Source organism: Mesoplodon bidens, assembly GCF_964165515.1.
Source record: "Mesoplodon bidens genome assembly, chromosome: 19".
NCBI lineage: Eukaryota > Metazoa > Chordata > Mammalia > Artiodactyla > Ziphiidae > Mesoplodon > Mesoplodon bidens.
The window spans coordinates 24,473,614-24,497,805 of NC_138179.1; the positions used below are offsets into that span (position 1 = coordinate 24,473,614).

The 24,192-nt window shown below is 51.6% G+C and overlaps 1 protein-coding gene across 4 annotated transcripts in view; it reads left to right on the top strand.

The window, feature by feature from the left end:
- Window positions 1-2,427: 2,427 nt before the first annotated feature.
- SHISA6 (shisa family member 6) overlaps window positions 2,428-24,192 on the top strand; it is a gene marked incomplete at both ends in the record, with an annotated part of 243,178 nt that continues 221,413 nt past the window's right edge. For all 4 annotated transcript variants that reach the window (XM_081219155.1, XM_081219156.1, XM_081219157.1 and 1 more), the window contains one exon: window positions 2,428-3,071. In XM_081219155.1, coding sequence (XP_081075281.1) covers window positions 2,428-3,071 — 644 coding nt within the window. The remainder of the gene's footprint in view (window positions 3,072-24,192) is intronic.

The window sequence follows — 24,192 nt, forward strand, 5'->3', positions numbered from 1 at the left end:
ATACAGCCCTCTTCTGCCAGCTTTATTTGGAAGACGCCCTCCAAGTTTATGCTCCGCTGCTATCTCCCCAGCTCACATACCCCCCTGCCTCCTGTCTTCTGGGTTTCGTTAGTGATGCTCCCTCTGCTGGGAGTGTCCTTCCCCTCTTGTTTGCTGTATTAACTTCGAGATTCTGCTCCTTATCTCGTTGAGAAAACTGCCTCTGATCCCACCTTTCCCTTCCCGGGCTAGGTTGGGTGCCTGTCATCTAGGTGCCCCTCAGAGCACTCTGTGCCCCCCTTTGTCATGGGACATAACCACGGATAAGTTCGTCATTTGTTGTCTGTCTCCCCAGTGGTTTACAAGCTCCCCTTCCTTGAGGAAAGGGACTGTCTTATTTAGCTTTTTGCTGGGTGGAGAGTAGGCACTAACTAAAATAAATGCGTGTTGAACAGAATCATGAAGAAGAGGGTGGCAGCTGAGTAGAGAGAATTGGGGGAGTGGGAGAGGGTGCAGGGGAAGAGGCAGGAAATGGAGAGACAGAAGCGAGTGGGGAGCTGCCAGGGGAGTTTGTGGACCTCCCGTCCTAGGATCGAGATCTCCCTCGGGGGCCTTGGAATCTGGGTTTCAGCTCCAATTGATCCATTCCGGATTCTGAGAAGAGGCGTTCTGCCTCTCCTGCATGGGGGATCCTTGATTTGGGTCACACGTGAGACTGAATGGACAGCTTTGGGGACAATCTCTACTGCCCACACACCGATGAACTGTCCCCTGCCTTCAACCTAAGTACCTGAGCACTTGCTCAAAGGGCCAGGACTGTTGGCAGAATTTTGGACGTCGCTTTTTGTTCTCATTTTCTTGCCCCCAACTCCACCCCCTCAGGTCAAAGATGAGGATTGTAACTCACCCCTGGGTGGCCTCTTGGCTTTAAAAGTTAGACTCAGGCCTCCTTTCCCAGACCCAAGCAGTAAGCACGCAGGAACGCCCCCTTTCCCCCTCCCCACCCCGCCCCCGCCCCCATCAGCTAAAGCGGAGGAATTTCACAGCTGAGGCTCAGAGGCCAGGAGAGCTTACCTAACTCTTCTCGAACGCTCTGGGGAAAGTCCCCGGAAAGAGGAAATGAGGTGCTCTCCCGCGCTGGGGCTGCCTGTGTGCTGGGTGCGCAGCAGAGTGCCCAAGGGGAGGAGCGCGTAGGCCCTGCTCGCTGGTAGCCCAGTAACTTCAGAGGAGCCACTTGACCCCTGGTCTCAGTTTAGGAACCTGTAGCAATGGGCCTGACCGCTTCCCTCCGCTGCGAGCGTCGCCACTAGGGAGAGGCAAAGGCTCGCAGACACCCCAACTCCCGCTCGGGCCGCGCACGCACGGACTGGGGTGGGGCGGGAGCGGCCGCGAGGGCTAGACCGGGCCCGCGCAGGGGAGCCTGGCCCCGCCAAGGGCCGTCTCCCGGGTCCCTGTTGGCCGCGTTGAGGAACCGGTGTCCTGGGCTTTGGTGACGCGGAGCTGCGGGCGCCGCGAGCGGGGAGCGGCGAAGAGGAGCCCCCCCCCTCCCCCGGGCGCCCGGGCGGGGAGACGTGGGCGGCGGTGAGCGACGCCCCCCTCCGCTCGCCTCCCCTCCCCCGCCGCCCCCGCCGGCCCCGGCCGGCCCCTCCCCGCGCGGCGCTCCCGCGTGTGCGGGTGTCTCCCTCGCTCCTCTCACACACTCCCCGGCACTCGTGCAGGCGGCTCCCGGCTTGGCCGCTCGCTCCGGTCGCCGCGCCGCCGCCTCTGCAGTCGCAGCCGGGCATGGTGAGTGAGTGAGGTCGGGCGCCGCGCGCTCCCCAGCTTGCCGCCCGACCCCAGGCGCCGCCCGCTCCGTCCCGGGGAGCCGGCGGCGGCGGCGCGGGCGCGCCGCGGGGCTGGCGGCCGGGGAGCGGGCGGCCCGTGCGCCCGGGGCCTCGGGGCCGCGGGGCCCCGTCTCGGGAGCGGGCTCCGCGCCCCTCCCGGCCCCAGCCTCGCTCCTCGAGGGCTGCGCGCTCCCTCCCCTCCCGCCTCCCGGTCGCCCCACCCCGTGACCAGCTCCCCGTCTTGTCCCGCAGGACCCGCCCGGACGGGACCACGCCGCAGCCGCCGCTGGGAGCCGCGCTTCGGGTCCCGCCTGAGCCAAGCCGCGTGCGGGGCCGCCGCCGCCGCCGGCGGGGGATGGGGCTGCCCGGGAGGCGCGCCGAGCCCGCGGGGGGAGCGCGGAGCCGGCGCGCAGCCTGAGTCCCGGCCGCCCGCGCCGGGCTGGTCCGTGCGCACCGCGCGCCGCCGCCGCCGCCGCCGCCGCCCGCGCCCCGATGGCGCCATCGCCCCGGCGCCGCTGACCGCCCCGCGCCGCCAGCCCGGCCCTCGCGGCCCCCTCAGAGGCCGGCCGGCACGGGGAGCGGCCTGCCGCGGAAGCTTCCCCGCGCCCTCCCGCCCGGCCCCGCCATGGCGCTGCGGCGCCTCCTGCTGCTGCTGCTGCCGCTGCTCTCGCTCCAGCCCCTGGACCTGCTGCCCGGCGCCTCGGGCGCCCGCGCCCGCGCCGCCAACCGGACCCTGAGCGCCGGCGCCGCGGCCGTCGGGGGCCGGCGGCCCGGGGGCGCCCTGGCCCGGGGCGGCCGCGAGCTGAACGGCACCGTCCGGGCGCCCGGTGGCCCGGAGGCGGGGAGCCGGCGGGGGCAGCCCGCGGCGGCGGTGGCGGCGGCGGCCAGCGCGCCCGTCACCTACGAGACGTGCTGGGGCTACTACGACGTGAGCGGCCAGTACGACAAGGAGTTCGAGTGCAACAACAGCGAGAGCGGCTACCTGTACTGCTGCGGCACCTGCTACTACCGCTTCTGCTGCAAGAAGCGCCACGAGAAGCTGGACCAGCGCCAGTGCACCAACTACCAGAGTCCGGTGTGGGTGCAGACGCCCAGCACCAAGGTGGTGTCGCCGGGGCCCGAGAACAAGTACGACCCGGAGAAGGACAAGACCAACTTCACCGTCTACATCACCTGCGGGGTGATCGCCTTCGTCATCGTGGCCGGCGTCTTCGCCAAGGTCTCGTACGACAAGGCCCACCGCCCTCCTCGGGAGATGAACATCCACAGGTGAGCGCGGCCGCCCGGGGCCTGCCCCCAGACTCCCGGCAGCCTCACCCCTCTTTTCAGGCTTCCCTGTCCTCCTGGCTCTTGGCACCCGCCTTCCCCGGGTCTCTCTGTCTCTGTCTCTCTCTCGAGTCTTTTAAGTCAACTGAGCACCCTTTGCCTCTTTGACAGGCAATAAATCGGAGCCTTCTGTGCCCTCTTCTCCATTTCTTCGGAACCGGGAACGCATGCTCTGGTTGGTAGGGGGATTTACAGGGCAAAGTTAGGGAGTGGTGGAGTCCGTGAGTTTGAGTCTAAGAATTGTACACATTCCGTAACCCTGGGTAGGGGTCCAGGGTGCAGTTTTCAAGGCAGGTGGGCGCCTCGGTGCTGGCTCTTACTGCATACGGTTTTCTGAGTCAAACCAGAGCGTCATCTTGGATGTAGGAGATTGAACGATGTTGGAACCTTACTGAAAAGAGTGAGAACTGGGTGTTCCCGTGTGTTGGAGATGCGGGTGATACGGAAAAGAAGCCTCCTGGGGTGAGAAGGAATGCAGATCTAACCATTCCATCTTGACCAAGGGCATATGGTGTCTATTCATTGCATCCTGCCGAGTGGGATGCTTTGCTTTCCCGCTGAGACTGGAGGACTTGTTCTTTTAAACCCTGTGGGCAGAACTCTGTGAGTTAACACTTCTTGCTGTGTTCAAGCCGGTGGGCATCTTTCACTGTTTCCATAGGGAGGCAGTGGGGGCTGCCTCCCACCGAAACTTACGCCAAGAGCTTGAAATATGGTTGTGCAAGGTTCCACCCTGACTGCGTCCCTCCCACCCCGCCCTCTAGCTCCCTGAGCGCCCCTCGGGATCGGGAAACCAGCCTCTCTTTACAACTCTGTTCATGATGCCCCCAGGGGGGTGCAAACTCAGCTCTGCTTCCAGTCCCCTAGTGCTGATGAATGGCTGGACGTGGTTCAACAGTCTTTCAAGGAACAAACCCTGCCCCGGGACATGCCTCCATCCCTGGCACATGGTGTGGGCACTGCCCTAGTAATCGGGACCACCCCACACCGCCCAGACCAGTTTCTCTGAGTTTGCCCGGCAGTCCCGCACCCCGAGCCGTACAGCTTTAGCTCATCTCCGCACTCTGTCTGTTATCCTTTGGGCCTGAAAACCTTCCCCCGCTGCTGCGGACATTAGTCACCTGTACCTTGATGAAGAGAGAGAAAGGCAGATAGAAATTTCTGGGCGTGATTTCTTTCCCCCCCTGGATACTGTGAGTGTTGAGAAAAGATGATACTCTCTGGCAGATTTTGAGTCAAATCCACAAAGTGTGGGTACTTTCATGTTGACAAACTCGGGTGTTGGAATTGGGTGCTTCTGAGAGGAGATGGGTTTATCAGCCTCACTCGTTAACCCTGAAGTGCCACTGCCTTCATCCCGCCCCCCATCTTATCTCTCAGGGAGTAAGTCTGTGGCTGGTTGGTCCTGGAAAATGACGGAGGAATCGTGGCACATGGTCTGTGGTCAGTGCTGGCTCTTAAAAGCAGAGGGTCGGTGGGATGGAGAGAGCAAAAGCAGGACAAGACGCCCCCTCCTTTGGGTTTTGTCTGGCAAAGACTTCTCTCTCTTGGCTCCGCTTCCTGAAGCAGACGTGCCTGGTGCTTACGCCTCTGCCTCTGGTCCCCTCGGTTGTTCACCTTCCCCTTCTTCTGTGCTTCTGGCCTCTCGTCACACTTCCCATTCTGGCCGGGACCTCCTGTCAGTGGATTCCCACGAAGCTCTCTTTGGGTTTCTCTCTTCCCCGAGCCGTTCTTCTCTGCACCCCTGGGGAGACCTGCCCCCTGCCCTGCCCTCCACCTCCTACTGAATTTATTCATCATCACCTGGGAGGATGCTGATGGCCTTTGGATGCTGGCGTTGCCCTGAGTTCTATGGGCTTTGACCTTGGAGATGTCACTGTCCCCCCACCACGCTGACTCCGCAACCCACTCCAAACTAGGGCGACTAGTGTGTGTTTAGGTGTGCGGCTCAGTGGTGATGCCGTGGGGGCAGTTTCTCGCCGAGGTTGGGAAACAGAGGTAGCCATGGGAAGGGCGATGCATTTCAGCCCTCAGACCATTATGTAAATGTGGGCTGTTTCTCCCTCAAATTCACCTCCTGATTTTATTCAGTTCACAGCACCTCTTCCAGCAGCTGCAGTCTCGCCTGTTCAGTGCTTGGGAAGCCATCATGTTGATGCTTGTTAGGTAGGGGACGGAGCCTGTCTTCGTGTATGGGAGTGGCGTGGGAGAGAGGATAGAGCACGAGCGATCCATCTAGGACACTCCCTGAATGACCTTGGGCAGGTCAGGGGAGCATTTTTCCATTCTGGATAACTCAGGCACAACAGCATTCCACCCCAACCTCTCCCTTCCCAGGCGTGTCGGGGTGAGTGTGCACGTTTGCAGGAGCAGCCCCCCGACCCCCGGGCGTGCATGAGCGGTACCACCACGCTCCCACTTTGCTCACGCCTCAGAGGTCGTTGCTTGCTGTTTCAGGGAGTTTGGGGTGCAGATTGCCTTGTTGGGGACCTGGGGTCGGGAAAAGGAGAGAACGATGGAGAAAGAGATAAATATTCACACCACGATGGGTCCTCCCTGGGGAAAGTGAAGGAGAAGGAATGTATACTCCTCAGAGGTCCACAGAAGAGGTGGGATACGCGCTGGGTTCCGTACTCCTTGAAATAGTTCAGCAAAGGCATTTCCTTTCTGGAAAAGCAAAGATTATTTTACTGATTGCAGCGTGTGAGCCTCTGCGAAGATGGTGGCTGGGCAGACGGGCTGAGCGGGAGGGGTGTTTGTGGGGGTGTTAGAAGGGTGAAAAGGAAGACGCTGCCTTAGGACGAGCCATCTGCCTTCTCTGCCCCCTTAGGGCGGGCCTTCTTTTCCCTTTCCAGCCCCCTCAGGGAGGAAGATTTAGTCTTTTCCAGAAGTGATTAGACCTTGCCATCTGTGTGAGAAGTCCCCCCCCCCTCCCCACCGTGTCTGGGGGACAGCCATCGCCTCTCACACCAGAGCACGTGAGCACAGACTCTCAGCTGGACCTCAGGGAGGGGAAGGAGGTGGCCGCAGGGACCAGAGACGCAGCCGAGTTCTGGATCTGGAGAGCCCTGAACGTCGGGTGCCCAGCTTTCCCACCCAGAACCCCGTTTCCCACCAGGATCTTGGCCCCACCTAGCCCTTCTTTCCACCTGCCCGGGCTGAGGCTCAAGCTGCCGGCCCGCAGGCGTCCGCCCATCTCAGTGTTTCACGAGTGGCTTCTGCGATGCTTCCCTGGGGCTGTCTCTTCAGTGAGGGGCTGCCATGGCCTCCAAGGGCAGGGGCTGTGCCCAGGACACGGCCTCAGAGGCGGGCTCCCTGTTGGCATTGGGTTTCAAACCAGCCGTCCCACATTCCAACCCGTTCCCTCCTCCTCACCCTGTGTTCATTCATTAGAGTCTTGGAGATGAGAATCATTCTGAGGGAGGAACTATGTGGCTTTTTAAAAAGATGGCTAATTAACAGATAGGTCAGGAAGCTACTAGGATGCCGTAGGTGCAAGCTGGTGAGGCCAGAGGTGCCGGGGGTCCTCCCACTGCCTGCACAGGGATGAAGGATGGAGGAATTTAAGGTGGGGATTGGTGTGGAGAAGAAAAAAACCTGGATGACCGATGTTGTAAGGGAAAAGGAAGCATATTAGGAGGTGACCCTGGTAGCCATCAAAAGGGACCTTCATCTTCGGGTTCCTCTGCTTATTTCTAGAATCATCAAGGGAACACTGTGTCCTACCTTTTCTTCCTCCAGAAATTAATTACAAACCCAAAGAGCTTTGTTTTGTCCTCACAGACCACATAATTGCAGTAGCGGGACCGCTCTGCCGGCTGATGTAGTGAGTTCTCTTGCTAGGTTCCTGAGCAATGAATTGTCAAATCACGCCAAACACTCCAGTTTTTGAAGCACGGTGGGCTCACTATAATGAATTGATCTAAACTGAGAGTCAACTTGGTTTTTTTTTTTTTTTTAACTTCAAAGATAGCAGTTGTTGGGAAAGAAAAAGAAAGCATCTTGCCTTGGACTGAAGGTCTTAGCCTTGCATGTTTTCCATTTTCTTTGAGTAAAAAAAAAAAAAAAAATGCACGAAGGGAAAGCAGTGAAATTGTGGAAGAATTTAAGAAGGCTTATGGAGGGAGGGGTTCGGGGAAGGATACCGGGAAGACAGAAAGAAACAAAAATAGTAAAGGGAGGAGGGTAATCAGGTGAGAGAGGTGGGTGGCATTGCCCAGCTCCGTGCTTGGTTTCCTCCTGACCCCTGCAGCTATGTGCATATGTATTCATTCAACAGATGAGCCCTGCCCACCCGTTGTGGGCAAGGAACATTTCAAATTATAAAATGTAAGCCTGTCGAGTGTATGTTACCTTTGACCCACGAGGCAAAGCAGAGTTCATTCTCCATTGAGCAGGTCAGCCATGCAAAAAGCCCTGACCTTGGACAGTCCTCCCTGGAACGTTGCTTGCTGTCTTCCTGGCCTCTGCCACCTTACCCCAGCCCCAGAAGGCATGCACCACATCGGTCCCTTTTCCCTGCCCACAACCCTGTCCCACGCCCAGAGCACATTCATTCGGAGGAACCTGCTGCTGAGTTACTAAGACTTGACCCACAGTTCTCTCGGGTGCCAAAACACAGGAGGAGAAAAAGTCCAGCGCACTGTTTCCAACCTGTTTTAATGAGAGATCAAGTGAGCGTGCAGTCGATTTCAGATCAGTTGTGCAGGAAGTAGTGATTAAGGGCTGAAAAAGTGAGCAGACCGAGAGAGGTGACCCCAGACAGACATGCCCTGGGATCCAGAAAAGGGAACTTCGCAGAAAGAAGCTTCATCCTCCCAGCTCCCCTGCCGGATTTTCCAGGGCCTGCCAGGATGGCCCTGAGGTCTTCACTCTGTGGCTCCTTGCCGTAGTCAGCCAGAGTCCCCGCTGCGTGTTAGAAGTAGCACCCAGCCCCTGGCTGCTGGGTGTCACCACTAGCCTTCTCTGCCACCCCCGCCCCCACCAAAGTCCTGCACAGTCTATGTTTGACATTAGGGTGAATTCAAGTGCATTTTGTCTTACAATTCTCAGTACATCCCTTGACAGCATATATCCCGTAGATACACAGTACTGTGGTTTGAACTTCCTTGTGTCTAGACCAGATCAGATTGGTGGCAGGGGAGGGAGCTCTGACGGACTGTATGAGGGCCTAGGTTAAGTTCATTTTAAAAATACTGTCTGCTGTGATTTTTTTCCCCTCTTTTCTCTACCTTAGGAAACTCCTACCTGTTATTTTTCCCTGAGTCACATTTATGACCCCCCCACTTCCAGCATCTTCATTCTTGGATGTTGCAGACAGGGAAGACGGCTTGGCGGGAGGGTTTACCAGCAACCCTTCAGAGGGTCTCAGACCCTTGGCCTTGAGCAGGCTTATTTTACACCCATTCAGGACAGATTGCTAACCTCGTCTTTTTTTTTTTTTAATCTCTAGAAGTAAAACCAAAATGTTCTGAAAAGGCAGAGTAGTGCTTTCTATTATTTAGTCATCCATTACAGAACCATAGAATTTTTATTGTGGGCAAGTCGTTTAACTTAACTCTCTAATTTTGTAAGCCAAGCAGCTGAAGCTGAGGGAGGCCAGATGACAATGCCAGGGGTCCTCAGGGAGGGGGGTGAGTGATCTTGAACTATAGAAGCCAGGGTGCGGGTATCCTGGGCCACAGCCTCGTTTTCTTGCCCAGTGGAAATCTATTCTGTTTTACTTTACGTACAAATAACTTTCAGATATTTAGAGATGTGAGTGACAGCCTTCTCCCTTCTCTTGCTTCCCTACATTTTTTCAGCCCTTTCTCATTCAATGTTTCCATCCACTAAAACGATTTCTGTTCATCTTCCCCGGTCCTTGGCAGTTTCTCCGAATTCCTTTGTAAAGGGCAATACCTTGATCTAAGTTTATTATTATTATCCTTTAATAAGATTTGAGTAATGCAGCCCATTTGAAGATGGAAAATATAGCACAGGCCAAAGAGTCGTGAACCAGAGCAGTGGGTCACTGGATAAAACTATGGGCAGAAACCTGTAATGAAAAAGACGGGCTGTAAATGCTTCCTCTCTGTCCCAGAGATGGGTGGGGATGCTGAAACTGACCAGGTGCGACCTGGTCCAACCGACCAGAGACCAGAGCCACCCCAGACATCCCGTGGTCCTGAGAGGGAGTGATTTCAGCTTTGTCCTCCAGGATGGCTCCCTGTGTATAAGACAGCTCTGTGACCCACTGACGTACATTAACTGGTGCCCATCCTGCCCTTTCTCAGCTCTGGGCTGAGAGACCGCAGGGCCAGGGTGAATACAAGGTGAGGGCTTCAGAGAAGCTTTGGGGAGGATGGCTAATGAAGCTGGACGTTTGGGTCCCATCATTATGAGAAATTAACGTCTGTGGCATGCAGTTGGGGGCTTTTGCCTGCATTGTGCCCGAGTCCTCCTTGGAAAGAACCAGGACATACCTATCCTAATGTGTCATCCTTCTAAGCAGTCACTTTGGGAGGCCACACGCTGATTCTTCTCTGGGAAATATGGCCACGGCTCCTCTCTTGGAAGTGCTTTCAGAGCCCATGCATGCTGTTTTGACTTTTCATGATGGTAGCATATTTTTATCCTCCTAGGGTAGATGTGATTCTTGTAAGCAGCGATGTCATGGGGCTGAGGCCGATGGATGAAACAGGTGCTTGGCTGGTTATTGATCAGAAATGAAGGGGGCCTCCAGGAGGGAGACCTGCTGGCCCAGGGGCTGTGTCAGCTGCCTCCAAAGGCAGGTGCCCCGAGGAGGCGTCCCGGTACTGAATGGCAGCCCGGCATCAGAGCCCCGTGCTTGTGAGGACCACTAGGAAGGAGCCCCTCCCCTCACTGAAGGATAATTACCGACTTTAAGAAAATCAGCTTCATGCTCTCTCAATGTGTCTGGGCAGACAGCGGAGGAGCTGGGAGAGAGGGGAAGAGAATGGGGTTCAATATGCAGAAAATGGCTCAAATAACTGCCCAGAAAGGGTTAGAAAATGGTCCCACATTTCTGCATGAGAAATGCAACTTGGGTTCTCAATTTGTTTCTGAGGGTAAAGGGACCCGATTTCTTTGGGATGCGTGTGGCCAGGCTTGGGGTCAGAGCCAGGTGCCGGCTGTGCCCTGCCCTCCCTCCTCTCCACCTGAATGCCAGCCCCTCTGCAGTTTGGCATCCAGACGAGGTCACCACTTGGGCCAGAGAGCCATCGACGAGGCAGAAGCGTTTACAAGCACAGGAAGATGGGATTTCCGGTGGGCGTCGCCACTAGTGTCCTAACATGTGTTTCCTGCGCCTCCCCAGACCCCCCAAAAGTGTGTTCATTCCACGAGGTTGATCACAGAAATGGAGCGAGGGTGGGGCAGGCCGAATTTAAGGGCTGGTGACAAGGGGCCACCAGGTGCAGCAGTTGTGGCCAATTCTTATTCCACTTCGGTGCTGGGGAAGCAGCGGCTGTGCTGCTGTAGCTGGGGCGGGATGCCTTCTTCTCAGTGAGAGTTGGTGGGTGGTGAGGGGCTGGGGCAGAGCCTCTGACCCTGCCCGCCCCTGAACAGTCACTCTCGAGCACCCTGCTCTGCGGCTGGGCACCCCCCTCCTCGGCTCAGGCGTCAGGAAGGGGGGAACTCTGTCTCCCAGGAGCTTACAGGACGCCATCACCCATCACTCCAGGAAGCTGGTGTTGAGCACCTGAGATCTCAGTCGGATGAGGACTCGAGGTCACATAGGTGAAGCAGGGTGGGGAACAGGAAACCCTCAGAAGAGCCCCCCTTCTCCGGGGCTCCCTGCATTATCCCACTGCATCCTTCTACCACCCTGGGTCTGGTGGCCATTTCACAGATGACAAAATCAACTCAGAGGCTTAGTAACTTGCCCAGGGTCACACAGCTGGTCCATGGTTGGTCCCTATCTTCTTTGGGGGCCAACAAGGCAGTTGGCTCTCACCTTTCTGAATGTAAACGGGTCAGTGATACTCAGACTACTTGAGAAAGCCAAGACCCACACACTCGTGCCCTGGGATGAGTTATCGCTGTAAGGGACTGGAGAGTGAGTGACCTACAGACCAGGGTACCTCAGTGCCGGGCTGGTGGCCTCACTGGCATTGCACGCAGGGCACGAAGGTGCCCAGGGCAGTGAAAGGGCTCCTCTTCAAGAATGGATTACGTTGGTGGAGAACTGTGAAGACAATATAAATACGTAAAGAGTAAAAACAAATGAACAAAACCACATGGGTTTTAACTGGAAAAAAACCCTTAAAACAGCTCCCCGCCCCCCGGCAAACCTTTACAGTATTGCAAGGACCCCAGGGCAATTCTGTAGGAGTCCTGGCTCTTGAGAGTAATGGGGCACTAGAGAAAAGAAGTGATTTGGGGGCGAGAGGATGGACCTCGGGCCATTGCCAGTTTTAATGATGGAGAGACGGATGGCTCACAACAGCCCCATCTATCACAGCTCCCCTCCCTGCCCCACGTATAACCTCGAGACAGTGCGTGCAGGACCCAGACTTCCGGCCCGCTCACCCCTGCCTCTCTGCCCCACTTCTGCTCTTTGCCGTCTGGTCTTCATTCTCCGCGGCCCGCTTCCTCATCCCTCAGTCTTTGCCCGCGTTTCTCTGCTTTTCGGGCCCTGAAGCCCTCTGTCTTGAAAAGCCTGTGAAAGGGAAGGAGCCCTGGGTTTTGCCCTCCAGCTCCAGCTGTTGCGGCTGGTGGTGGCGGTCATGTGTGGTCACGGCCACGGTGGTGGTCCCTGGCGGGGCTCACACCCCGGGGTCTGCAGCTCCAGTGCAGGGGTCCCTGACCATCGGGTCGAGGTGGGGGTGGGAACGTGGAGGTCCTGAGCATTGTTTGCAGCCCCACCCTTGGTCCTCCTTGTCCAGAGCCGCTGTCCCCATCTTGGGACCTGTGGAGGCTGGGTTCCAGCCAGGCTCTGGGTGGCTGCGAGCTTGGCCCTGTCCCCTAGTGTTTGGGAGAGATGTCGCTGCTTTCTGAAGGCTTCACAGACACTCTCGTTCTTCCTCGCTGTTTTGGCCTGTGGTCTCGTGTACTGTTCCCATTAGCTCCGGCATTAAAGTCTCATTACTTAGGACATCTGTCCTCTGGACAGAGTCGCAGTTCCCTTAGCCAAATGTCCTCTTCTGGGAAGGATGCTTCACACCCAGACAGGCAACTCTTCCCTCTTCCTTCCATCCTGCTGCTCCAGCGAGGAGGGATTTGAACCCTGAGAATGTGTGCCGGAGCGAGGGGGCGCAGGGGTGTGTCCAGAATCCATCCATCCCCCCGCTGCTGAGGTCCTGGGATGCAGACGCCTGCCGTCACCCAGGGGCACAGAGGGGGCTGAACCCCATAATAGCAAAGAAGTTGTTGCCAGGAGAGCTTTTCGCCTCCAGCCCTCGGATCGGCCTCGGATCCTACCAGTAGGGACTCTGGCCTCAGTCACCCCGATGTCTGGGCAGCTGAGGGTGGGCTCGTGTTAACCCACCTCCTGAAATGACCAGGCAGGAGGCCCAGCCCAAGTGCTGAGGCTGCTCCAGAACTCTGGGAAGAATCTGGTTTCCAGCCTCCCTCTTGGACCCCCTCTGACTTTTTCCTGCATCCTGAGAAATTTGCCTGAGCTTTCCCAGGAATGCCATCCCGGTGGCTCCGAAGGCTCTTCGTGCTATGAGAAATCACGCAGCTTTTCTGTTCTCGGGTCCTCAGCAGCCAGCTTCTTCCCCGCTCTGAGCATTTGTGAAGAGAACCTGGCCTTTAGTGGAGGATCTGTGGCTTCTCTCTCTCTCTCTCTCTTCAGTCACATCATTAAAATGTTTCTTTTTGTTCCTTTCGGTGGATTTGTCCACTGCTGCTGCTTTCTCCATCTGTCCTTCTTTTGATTCCTCTTCTGTTGAGTTTTTTCCTTTCCCGGCTTCCTCCCTTTCTCCTTCTTGAACTTGTCCTGCTGTAACTTCATTAAACTGCATCAGTTCAGACTCTGCTAATTCAAAATTTATCCAAATGGGACCTCAGCAAAGTTGCTTTCCTTTTCTCTCTCTGATAAAAAGCTGTGATGAACAGATTAATAGCTCAGACAAGACTGCAGAGATTGTGCAGGGTGCATCCGCCAGGCAGAAAGACAGACTGTTTTCAAGCAGGCTCTTCTGTAGACAATTGGCATGCTAATTACAAATCATTCTTATCTGTTCAATAAAGTAGCTCTCCAAAGATCAGTGTTGTTTTTTAGCCTAGTCTGTAATCCTGCAGTGGCCCAGGAAGCAGTAAAAATGTATTTCCTTTAAAGCATTTTATAATTTCCTTGTCTGTTTTATTGACTGGGATTAGCCTGCCCCCATTTCTGCTGAATTGGTGATGCTTGCCTGTAGGCTGCTTTGAATTCCCTCTCGAATTCCCTCTGGGGGCTCCCGCTTATTTCCCCTCTTCTTGTTTCTTGTTTATTTTTTGTATTTCCCTGAATTTCTAGAATCCAGAAACTCTCTCGCTTTTGGCTTTGAGAATTCTGTGATGGATGATGCCACCACCCAGGGCGCCCCTCATTCCATCTTGCCAGGGTGACCAGATGGGCACAAGAGGTTAGGGTCCTGAAGGCAGACTTAGGACGGCTGGCCCTGTCTCTGGGGGATAAGAGGACAGAGATCTCTGTCTTTCCTCCCTCCATTCTTTCCCTATTGCCTGTTCCTGCATCGCTGTCCCAACACCACTGTAGGACAAGGTAGGATGTGCTTAGATGCACCCTTAGGGAAGAGGACATGGACCTCCCTTCCTTTGCCTGTTTTTGTGGCTCTCAAGGGACCCCTAGCAAAGCCCCCTTGCCCTCACTCCTGGAGGTCGTCATCCATCTTCCCCTGCCTTAGAGCACTTCCTGAGATAGGAGGCAGGCACTTCCTGTGCCCATGACCTTGGGCGAGTCCCTCGGCCCCCTCTGGCCTGTTGGCCCTGCTGTGGGTTGGGGGCTATCAAGTTGTGGAGGTGTGTTCACCTCCGGCCCATTCTGATCTCCGCACACCTGGGAAATTCAGGAACACAGAGTCTGTCCTTTCAGATGCAACAGCCCTGGGGTGCAGAAGAAAATACATTTTCCTCCAACATTACGTTCACATAAGAATGCTGTCTTCACGTGGCCTCACGGGAATGCTTGTCTTTAGCATCTTAAACTTATAGACTCTCTTGGGTGAAAGGGGCTGATGAGGTGCTTTCATGCCTCTCCCGCTGGGGCTCCCCCTCCCCCTGGAGGTGGTCCATTCTATTGTTAGGACGCAATTCCAGTTAATTCTCATGGGAAGCCAATATTGACTTCCCTGGCATGAGGTCTGCCCGCCTGGGCAACCCCACCCTTGTGTACCCCACCCTTTCAATAGTGGCATTGATGGGAAGGTACTTGAACTTGGAAATGACAATGATGTTTATAATTTTTTTTTATAGAAGGAAGAAAAAAATGGAAAGAAAAGAAAGAAAAAGGGAGGTAGGAAGAAGGAAGAAAAAAATAACTGAGTCTTTTGCAGAAAATGTTGCCCCAGCCCATTTGACCCATTTGCTCTTTTAATAGCCCAACAGGATCCTGATGTGTTTTGCCCATGATGTGAATCCCTTTGGTTTTTTATCTCGAAGTTTCTTTGCCTGGTTGCGGAAGCGCGATTTGTGGTGGCCTCACAGGAAAGAACAAATAGACACTCTCTTTGCACTTGGCTTGCAGAGTCCAAGTTCAGGGTTTAGCAAAAGCTGGTGTGTGACTTTAGGCCTGAGGGGAAAGTATGGGATGTAGGGGGTCCCTTGCAGGATGACCCGTAGCCACAGCCGTGCCATGTGGCTCCCTCGCCACACCAGGAGTTTTGCCATCTGGCATTGTTGAGTCAGCCCGCCAAGATTCCCCTCTTGCACCTGTACGCATGGACTTTGTTGTGGTTCTGTTGGCTGAGCCTCTAGACACGGGGAGGCTGTATTTGGATTGATTTATTAATCGCATGTTTAGTGCTTACGAGGTGCCAGGTTCTGCTCTAAGTGCTCGACAAACATGAACTCAATCCTCACAGTAACCCTAAGAGGTGGCCATTGTTTTTGGCCTTATTAGTTTGGCCTTAGTTTTTTCAGCAAGGACACAGAACCACAGGGCACTTAAGTAGCTGCCTAACGATCACCAGTATCCTAAGTGGCTGGAATTCTGACTCAGGTACTCTGGCTCCAGAATCCCTGTGTTTAGCCAGTGGGCAATACTGCCTTCATTTTGCGTCTCCTATAGATTTACATCTGTGTTTACAGCAAATCAGGAAAATGACACCAAGGGTATCAACAGTAAGAGCAGCAGTAGGTGCATTTATGAACTCATCTGTCACCTGGCTGCCCAAGTGACCCTGCTAACAAGTCTTGGTAGCAGTTTTGTTCTCCCAGGTCCAAACGGTAGCTGGCCTTGACGCGTCCAGATCTTTGATTCATGCTCAGACAGTCCACATATTTCTGAAAAAGTCTAGGCTTGGTGTAGATGCGACCGAATTTCCCAGGCCTGGGTAAATTTTCACATGATTCATGAGAGGCAAGGAATGGCGTGTGTGGAGGAGATGCCGTTAGGGATGAATTGGGGTCCCAGGGGATGCACATCGACCCTGTACCTAGCTGCGGCTTGTCATTGAGGGACAGCTCCAGGTCAGGCGCTCATTGGGATGCAGTGACTTGCCTTGCCTGGAAAACAAAGCAGGCGGGCTGAGCTTTCCCTTGCTAAGTTCGGCTGTGCTTATTGGCCATGATGAATTCCGATTGTGCCGGGGACAACTCAGACCTGCAGAACGGCTGGGTGCAGATGCACAAACATTGTTATCACAACAAAGGAGATTCTCCCCATCTATTCGGAGCCTCTGTGTATGTGGAGAGCGGTCTTGTGCACACACAAAGCCGGCAGCTGTGTTTTTCAAGTGGACTGTGAGAGAACCAGAAAAAAGGAGAACTAAATTAAGCCATTCTCCTCGGTCCGTGTTTATTAAAAATATATTCACTTCAGTTGTCCGGAGTGCGTGTTTCAGAGAATAAAAGCACCCGACTGCCCAGTAGATAAGGATGAGGCTGAGGGTAAAGAGGATTCTAGCTGTCCCCAGAGCGGCAGAGTCGAGTAAAAGCTCAGTCATCCGGGACTCACATAACCAGAAGAGTAGAATGTCTACACTCTACTTCTGGGAGAAGGACCACAGAAGTAGCTATCAGAATCTTCCGTGGTTCATTCTCCAGTTTTTATAGGATTCCATTTCCTAGATTGTCTATATTTTATTGAGTTTTCTCTGTGAAGAGAACTAAAGATTAGGTTGGTGGCCCTCTCATGGAAGAACTTTGCTTTTTTTTTTTTTAAGTAATTATATTCAGTATATGCTACTTATTTAGGCAGGAACGCTTTTAGAAAATTCTTCAAAGACGAGAGTGTTCTCATTAGTCCTTAAGAATAAAAACATTAACCAGAATAGTTTATTCATGGAATAGTTCATCTGTTCGGCCTTTTATCATACCCATCCAACAGCATAAATTTGTTCCTACTGCTCCCGAAAAGAGAAAGGTCCTGACTAGGGGGTCTTAACTATGCAGCTTGCCTTGCTCTTGGCACGGAAAAACTTACTGAACACCAGCCGAACTGATTTCCTCCCTTCTGTGGCATTTATGTGGCTCCCAGATCCAGAGACATGGCCGAGGCAGGAGGCTGGTTTCCATTTGTTCCACTTCAGTGAGCAGAGATAGTCATGGTGTCTTCATGGACAGCATGTTAATTGAGCTCAAAAAGACTTATCAGTAAACTAGGGTTCCTAGCTTCCCCACTTAATTTGGGGGGAACCTAAGTTTTACCCCCTGCTCCGTGAGTGAAGATTGGGACAAAACTATTCCACGTTTTTATCTGGCACTCTTTTGCCACATTTGTTTTCAAACTTGGAAGCTCCATGAAGTCCAGGGACTGCTGAATGGAGGGTAAGAACTTGGTAGAGTAAGGCTCTGGCTCTTATTCTGGCCTCATGCAGAGCAGGAGTCTAATGAAGTATATTGGTGTTCTACTCAGAATTTCATTTGATGGAAGGTTGCCTGCTAAGACAATGTAAAAACTTTTATTACTGTTGATGGTCATGACTCAGTAAGGTGAATAGAAATGGGCAGTTGGGTGACCACTGAGTTCTGTCTGGGTAGATTTTTCTACTAAAGATTGAACATGCTCTGTATCTCCTGTTCAGAGACCACTGCAGGAACACAGTAGGTGAAAAAATAAATGTGATTAAGTGGTGGAGGATTGGAAGGAAAGATGGATGGATGGATGGATGGATGGATGGGGTGTTGGATAGATGGATGGGGTGTTGGATAGATGGATGGATTAATGGATGGATGGATGGATGGATGGGGTGTTGGATAGTTGGATGGATTAATGGATGGATGGATGGATGGATGGGGTGTTGGATAGATGGATGGATTAATGGATGGATGGATGGATGGACAAATAGGTGAATAGAAAATTCAGTGGTATAAAGTCAGCCTCTGTAGTGTAACAGAGGCTACTTATGTTTGAAATCTGGATTTACTGCTTACCAGCTCTGTGACCTCAGACAAGATATCTAACCTCTCAAAGTCTTAGTTTTCTCATCAGCAAAATATGGCTACTGATAGCACCTACTGTATAGGATCATTTTGAGGATTATATAAGATAATGCATAAAAGAGTTGAGCACTCCGTCTGGCACATAGTAATGGCTCAATAAATTATGGCCCTTAATTTCCCAAGCTGGCAAGACCATGAAGCAAAGTTAAACCGAGGTTTTGTTTATTTTTCTCATGTTAAGGGAATCATTTGCCATTTTAAGAAAGATTTCGTGTCTTGAATACAGGTGGCAACACATCAAAATGTTGTCCAGGCTTGGTCCCTACAGGAATTGCAATAACTCAACGCTTAGGGAAATTCAAACACACTTTCATTCCTTGGGACCACTGACAACGTTAACCAAGGTGTTAAGCGAATAAATAATTGGTCTTGACCTGAACCACTCATTGACTAATTGTTTCTCCACGCCCTAATGTTAACTGGCATTTGCTAAATTAGCAGACCCAGCTGGAGAGACTGGGAGGACTCATTCAAGCTGACAATCCCTAGGAAAGTGAGATGTATATAAAAGGCAGTCCCATTGAGCAGAAGGACATCAGGACTCCAGCCGGAAGCCCTGGGTTGAAATTTTGGTTCCGTCACGTTCTCATCCTAGAATTAGTCTGAGCCTCAGTTTCGTGTTTAAAATTGGGGTAACCGTAGCTGCAAAGGTCCCAGGTTTAGTACGGCCGCCACGCCGGACAAGGCAGGTAAAACCCTTAGGACCTGTTCAGTGCTATCCATATGTAAGATGGGATCTCAGTTTTGCAGATGGTTAATATACAAGCAACGAGTCCTGAAGAACGCAAAAATTTCCTGGCTTGAGTGATCAGAATGACTGTTTTCCCTGTTCAGATTTGCTGCCCAATTAATTAACTCTCCCCTGCTCGCCACACACCCACAAAAGCCAAGGAATCCATGTGCAGCGAACCAAGGCAATTAGGTAGATAATTCAGGCAAAAAGCATTCCATTGTTTCCTATATCCAGATATTGCAGCAAAGTGGCTCTGGGGGAGGGGGAGATTGGGGGATTGGGATGAGCAGGACAAAGAACCAGATTCTTCAAGTTCTTAAATTAGACCTCTGTAGTGGGCACGGGGCGGGGGGAGGGGCGGCGTGGGGCTACCCTTGGCTGGGAACCAGCCTCACTCCTCACTGGCCCGTCTCTGTCTCTCACCCCCAGATGCTCTTTCCCTGGGAAGGTCCCTCTCCGATCCCATCTCCCTATCTCTCACCTTCTGAATCTCATTCTTTCTCTGAGTTTCTCTGTGTCCCATTTTCCCTCTGGCTCTGCCTGCCTGTCTGTCTGTGACCCTCTGATTCTGTCTCCCCCCGACTCTGTCCCATTGTCTGTATCTCTCTCTACTCGGTCATCTCTGCATCTCTCCCTCGGCCTCTCTCTGGCTCTGAGTCTCTGACTCCCTTCCCATTTGTTTGGCTCCCTTTCTGTCCATCTCTTCCCTCCCTTTGTTTCCTTTCCCTCTCCTTCTGTCTCCACCTCTGTCCCTCTGTCGCTCCCTTTCTCTCGGTTTGTCACTGTCTGTCCCTCTCTCTCCCCCCACTTCCGACCCCAAAGGGGTCTCTGTCCCTTTCTTTGACCCCGAGAGCTGCAGCCACTGTCTCACAAAACCTGCTTCCCGCTTCCTCAATGGCCAATTTTCTTTCCTACGGTGAGAAAGTAGCTCAGGCCTTAACCCATTTCCTCCGGCGTCTCCAAATTAATTAGGTGAGATTGGGATCGCACATTTCAGAATTAGAATAATACCTATCCAGCACCCTGGAGAGAAGGGGATGGAAGGTGGAGAGGAATGGGAGCGAGGAGGGAGGTCACCGAGCTGAAGAGCTGAGGGAAGGGTGTGTGAGCTGAAAGAGGGGGACCCAGCACCATCTGGGAACGAGGCCCACCTTTCTGGCTGCCAGAGGGCACTGGGAAAAGGGGGCTCTTGGAGGATGGTGCTCAGGAGGCCAGGATCACATCCCTGGCTACTGTCCTCCTCGCTGGTACCACACAGGGCAGGGTCCCTGCCCCCAGCTAGCCTGAATCTTCAGCACATCCGTCCCCTTTGGCTGTGCAGCCCAGCTCAGCCTTGCCAACAGGGCACTTGGAGAGGGTACCACGCAAGTCATCACCTTTAGGAGGAGACAGCTTGGCTGTAACCCAGTTAAAACTCATTCACCAGCAGCAAGCCAGAGGCATGCAGAGATGCTCTGGGGAGCCTGATGGTCTCCAAAGAGGTGTCTTCCCTCTTACGTCTCATCTCTCAGGGCCTGCATCCTGCAGGGCTTCTCAGGAGATGGGCACTGAGAGTCCCCTTCCCCCAGGCGCCCCCATCCTGGGAGTGCTGATCTCAGCTTGAAAATCTCTTCTCTGCTGGATCCTCCTTGGCCAATAAGCCTGGAGCGAATCTGCTGCGAGTTTGCCATTTACACCGTCCATATGGACAAAAGGGATGAAAGCCCTACAAGGATGGGACAAGGATGATCTTCACTCCTTTCTCTCTTTGTTTTTTTTTCTTTTAAATTAATTTTTATTGATTTACAATGTTGTGTTAGTTTCTTCTGTACAGCACAGTGGATCAGCTATACGTATACATATATCCCCTCTTCTCCTTCCCATTTAGGTCACCACACAGCAGAGGGTTCCCTGTGCTATACAGAGGTTCTCATTAGTTATCTAATTTTACTCATAGCATCAGTAGTGTATATGTGTCAATCCCGGTCTCCCAGTTCCTCCCACCACCACTTCCCCCTTGGTATCCATACGTTTGATCTCCACGTCTGTGTCTCTATTTCTGCTCTGCAAATAAGATCATCTATACCATTTTTCTAGATTCCACATATATGTGTTAATATATGATGTTTATTTTTCTCTTTCTGACTGACTTCACTGTGTATGACAGTCTCTAGGTCCATCCACCTCACTACAAATGATCCATTTTCGTTCCTTTCTATGGCTGAGTAATATTCCATTGTATATATGTACCATATCTTCTTTATCCATTCCTCTGTTGATGGACATTTAGGTTGCTTCCATGTCCTGGCTATTGTAAATAGTCCTGCGATGAACATTGGGGTGCATGTGTGTTTCTGAATTATATTTTTCTCTGGATATATGCTCGGGAGTGGGACTGCTGGATCATATGGTAGTTCTATTTTTAGTTTTTTAAGGAACCTCCATAGTGGCTGCACCAATTTACATTCCCACCAACAGTGCAAGAGGGTTCCCTTTTCTCCACACCCTCTCCAGCATTTATTGTTTGTGGATTTTTTGATGATGGCCATTCTGACCAGTGTGAGGTCATACCTCATTGTAGTTTTGAATTGCATTTCTCTAATAATTAGTGATGTTGAGCATCTTTTCACGTGTTTGTTGGCCATCCTTTCTCTCTTTGAATAATGACTGAGCAATGTGCCAAGACCCGGGGATACACTGATGGCCCAGACACCCAAGATCCCCTGACTTCAAATGTTCATCTCAGTGTCTCCAGTCCTAGTTGTCCCAGAGCCCAGCCTAGTGTCCGACCTTGGTACACATCTCTGGAACTAGATTGCTCTGAGCATTAATCAAAGACCCACTTCACGTAGTGCTAGGTAGATGCAGATCTGAGTGTCTCAATCTCGGCACTGTCGGCATTTTGGGTGGGATAATTCTTTGCTGTAGGGGGCTGTCCTGTGCATTGTAGGATGTTTAGCAGCACCCCTGGCCTCTACCCACCAGTTGCCAATAGCAATTCCCTCCCCAGTTGTGTGACAACCAAAAATGTCTCCAGCCATTGCCAGCTGTCCCCTGAGGGGCAAAATCATTGTCGTTGATGTAGGTTTAGTACTGACCTTCCAAAAGCGTGGTCTTAACCACATGACACCGTTTTCTTTCATAGATACCTGAGAGGTCTTTGTAAGAACGTGAGAGGCAAGAAAAAGAATGTAAGCTTTCTTTTTGTAATAGCAGCTTTGTCAGGCTGTGATTCACCTACCATGAAATTCATCCTTAAATTTTAAATTGTCCAATTCAGTGATGTTTATACATCTACAGAGTTGTCCACCTATCACCGCTAGCTGATTTTAGAACATTTTCATCTTCCCCAAGAGAAAACCTGTACCTATTAGCAATCATTCTTCATTTGCCCCTCCCCCAGCCCCTGGTAACCACCAATCTACTTTCTGTTGATGTGGATCTGCCTAATCCGGATATTTTATATACATAGAATAATAACATGTGGTCTTTCATGACTGGATTCTTTCACTTAGCATGTTTTCAAGGTCCATTTATGTTGTAGCACATATCAGAACATCATTGTTTTTTTAAGGCTAAATAATAATACATTGTGTGAATACGCTACATGTTGTTTATCCATTCTTCAGTTGATGGACATATGGGTTATTTCCACCTTTTGGCTGTTGTTAATAATGCTGCTATGGAGAATTCCCTGGCAATCCGGTGGTTAGGACTCAGCGCTTTCACTGCTCGGGCTCCAGGTTCAATCCCTGGTTGGCGACCTAGGATCCTGCAAGCCATGCAGTATGGGCAAAAAATAAAATAAAATAAAAAATAGAAATAAAACATTTCATTGATGTATTATAATAAATAAATAAAATATGCAGAAACCAACTTGAATGGGCCTCTGTTAAAAAAAAGATAATGCTGCTATGAACTTTCATATACAAGTTTTGTGTAGGCATATGTTTTCATTTCTGTCGGGCATATACCTAGGAGTATTTTAATTGCTAGGCCATATAGTAACTCTGTTTAATATTTTGAGGAACTGCCAGACTGTTTACCAAAGGGTCTGCACCGTTTCACATTCCCACCAGTAGTTTATAAAAGCTCCAGTTTCTCCACGTCCTTGCCAACATTTGGTGTTTTCTTTTTGGTTATAGCTATCCTGGTGGGTGTAAAGGGTTATCTCATTGTGTTTCCGATTTGTATTTTCCTGATGACTAGTGATGTTGAGCTACTTTTCACGTATACCTTTTCTGGAGAAATGTCTGATTATATCTTGTCCATTTTAAAATTGGGTTGTTTGTTTTTTATTGTTGAATTTTAAGAGTTCTTTATATATTCTGGATGCAAATCTCTTAGCAGAAATATGACTTGCAAATATTTTCTCCCATTCTGTGGGTGTCTTTCATTTTCTTCATGCTGCTCTGATGCAGCAATGTTTTTAGTTTTGATGAAGCCTACTTTACCTGTTTTTTTCTTTCATTCCTTGTGCTTTTGGTGTCATATCTAAGAAACCATTGCCAAATCCGAGGTCACAAAGATTTACTTCTCAATTTTCTTCTAAGAGTGTATAGTTTTAGCTCTAAATATTTAGGTCTGTGATCCATTTTGAGAATCCAACTTTATTCTTTTGCATGTGGATATCCATTTGTTGAAGAAACTTCTTTCCCCATGATCATGACACCCTTGTTAAAAATCAGTTGAACGTAGACGTATGGGTTTATTTCTGGACTCTTCAATTTGATTCCATTGGTCTGTATTTCTGTTACAACTTTAAAAAATTTTTTTTATTTATTTTTATTTTTGGCTGCGTTGGGTTTTTGTTGTGGTGCACGGGCTTCTCACTGCGGTGGATTCTCTTGTTGCAGAGCATGGGCTCTGGGCGCGTGGGCTTCAGTAGTTGTGGCTTGCGTGCTCTAGAGTGCAGGCTCAGTAGTTGTGGCGCACGGGCTTCATTGTTCCGCAGCATGTGGGATCTTCCCGAACCAGGGCTCGAACCCGTGTACCCTGCGTCAGCAGGCGGATTCTTAACCACTGTGCCACCAGGGAAGCCCTCTGTTATAACTTTTAAGTCACTGTTTCCTTACCATAGAAAGATGGTAGGAAAGTGCCTTTGATAAACAGAAGGGTGAGGGAATCAAGGTAACGTGCGTGGATGTGTGGTTAAAAAATATATAAAATATTGATCACATTTTGGAATTTAAAGGGATCTTAGAGGTCATGTTAGTTTAAACCCTTTGTTTTGCTGATGGGGGATAAAAAGATTAAATTTCGACTTAAGAGGTTAACAAATCTGCCCAAAGATTTACGACTCATCAGTGGCAGAGCTGGGATTAGAACCCAAATCTCTTGAATCGATAGGGCAATGTTTTTTCTTATTCCAGGCCCCAGGTCTGCCTGGACTTCCTTTACCAAACTAGTGAGGTTCTGTCTTCCCCTCCCTCACTTCTTGGTCCACAGAAGTGAATGGGGTGGTGGCGTGTGTCTGCTTTTTCCCTTAGAGCCTGAGAAAAAAGAAAGCCAGTGCCAGGAAAGCATTTGGAAAATCTGAAATTGCTATATAAATGCCACTAAATGATAAGATTACCAGCTTGATGCTCCTCTCCCAGGAAGGTTCAGCATGTCAGAGGCGGCATAATGAAAGGAAACTATCCACTCCCAGACACGTTTTAAACTGCTGCGGTCGGTTGTCACTTTTCGACGGAGGCAGGGTGCGGGGAGCTGGAATTCCAGTGGAGTGAAGCCTCAGAG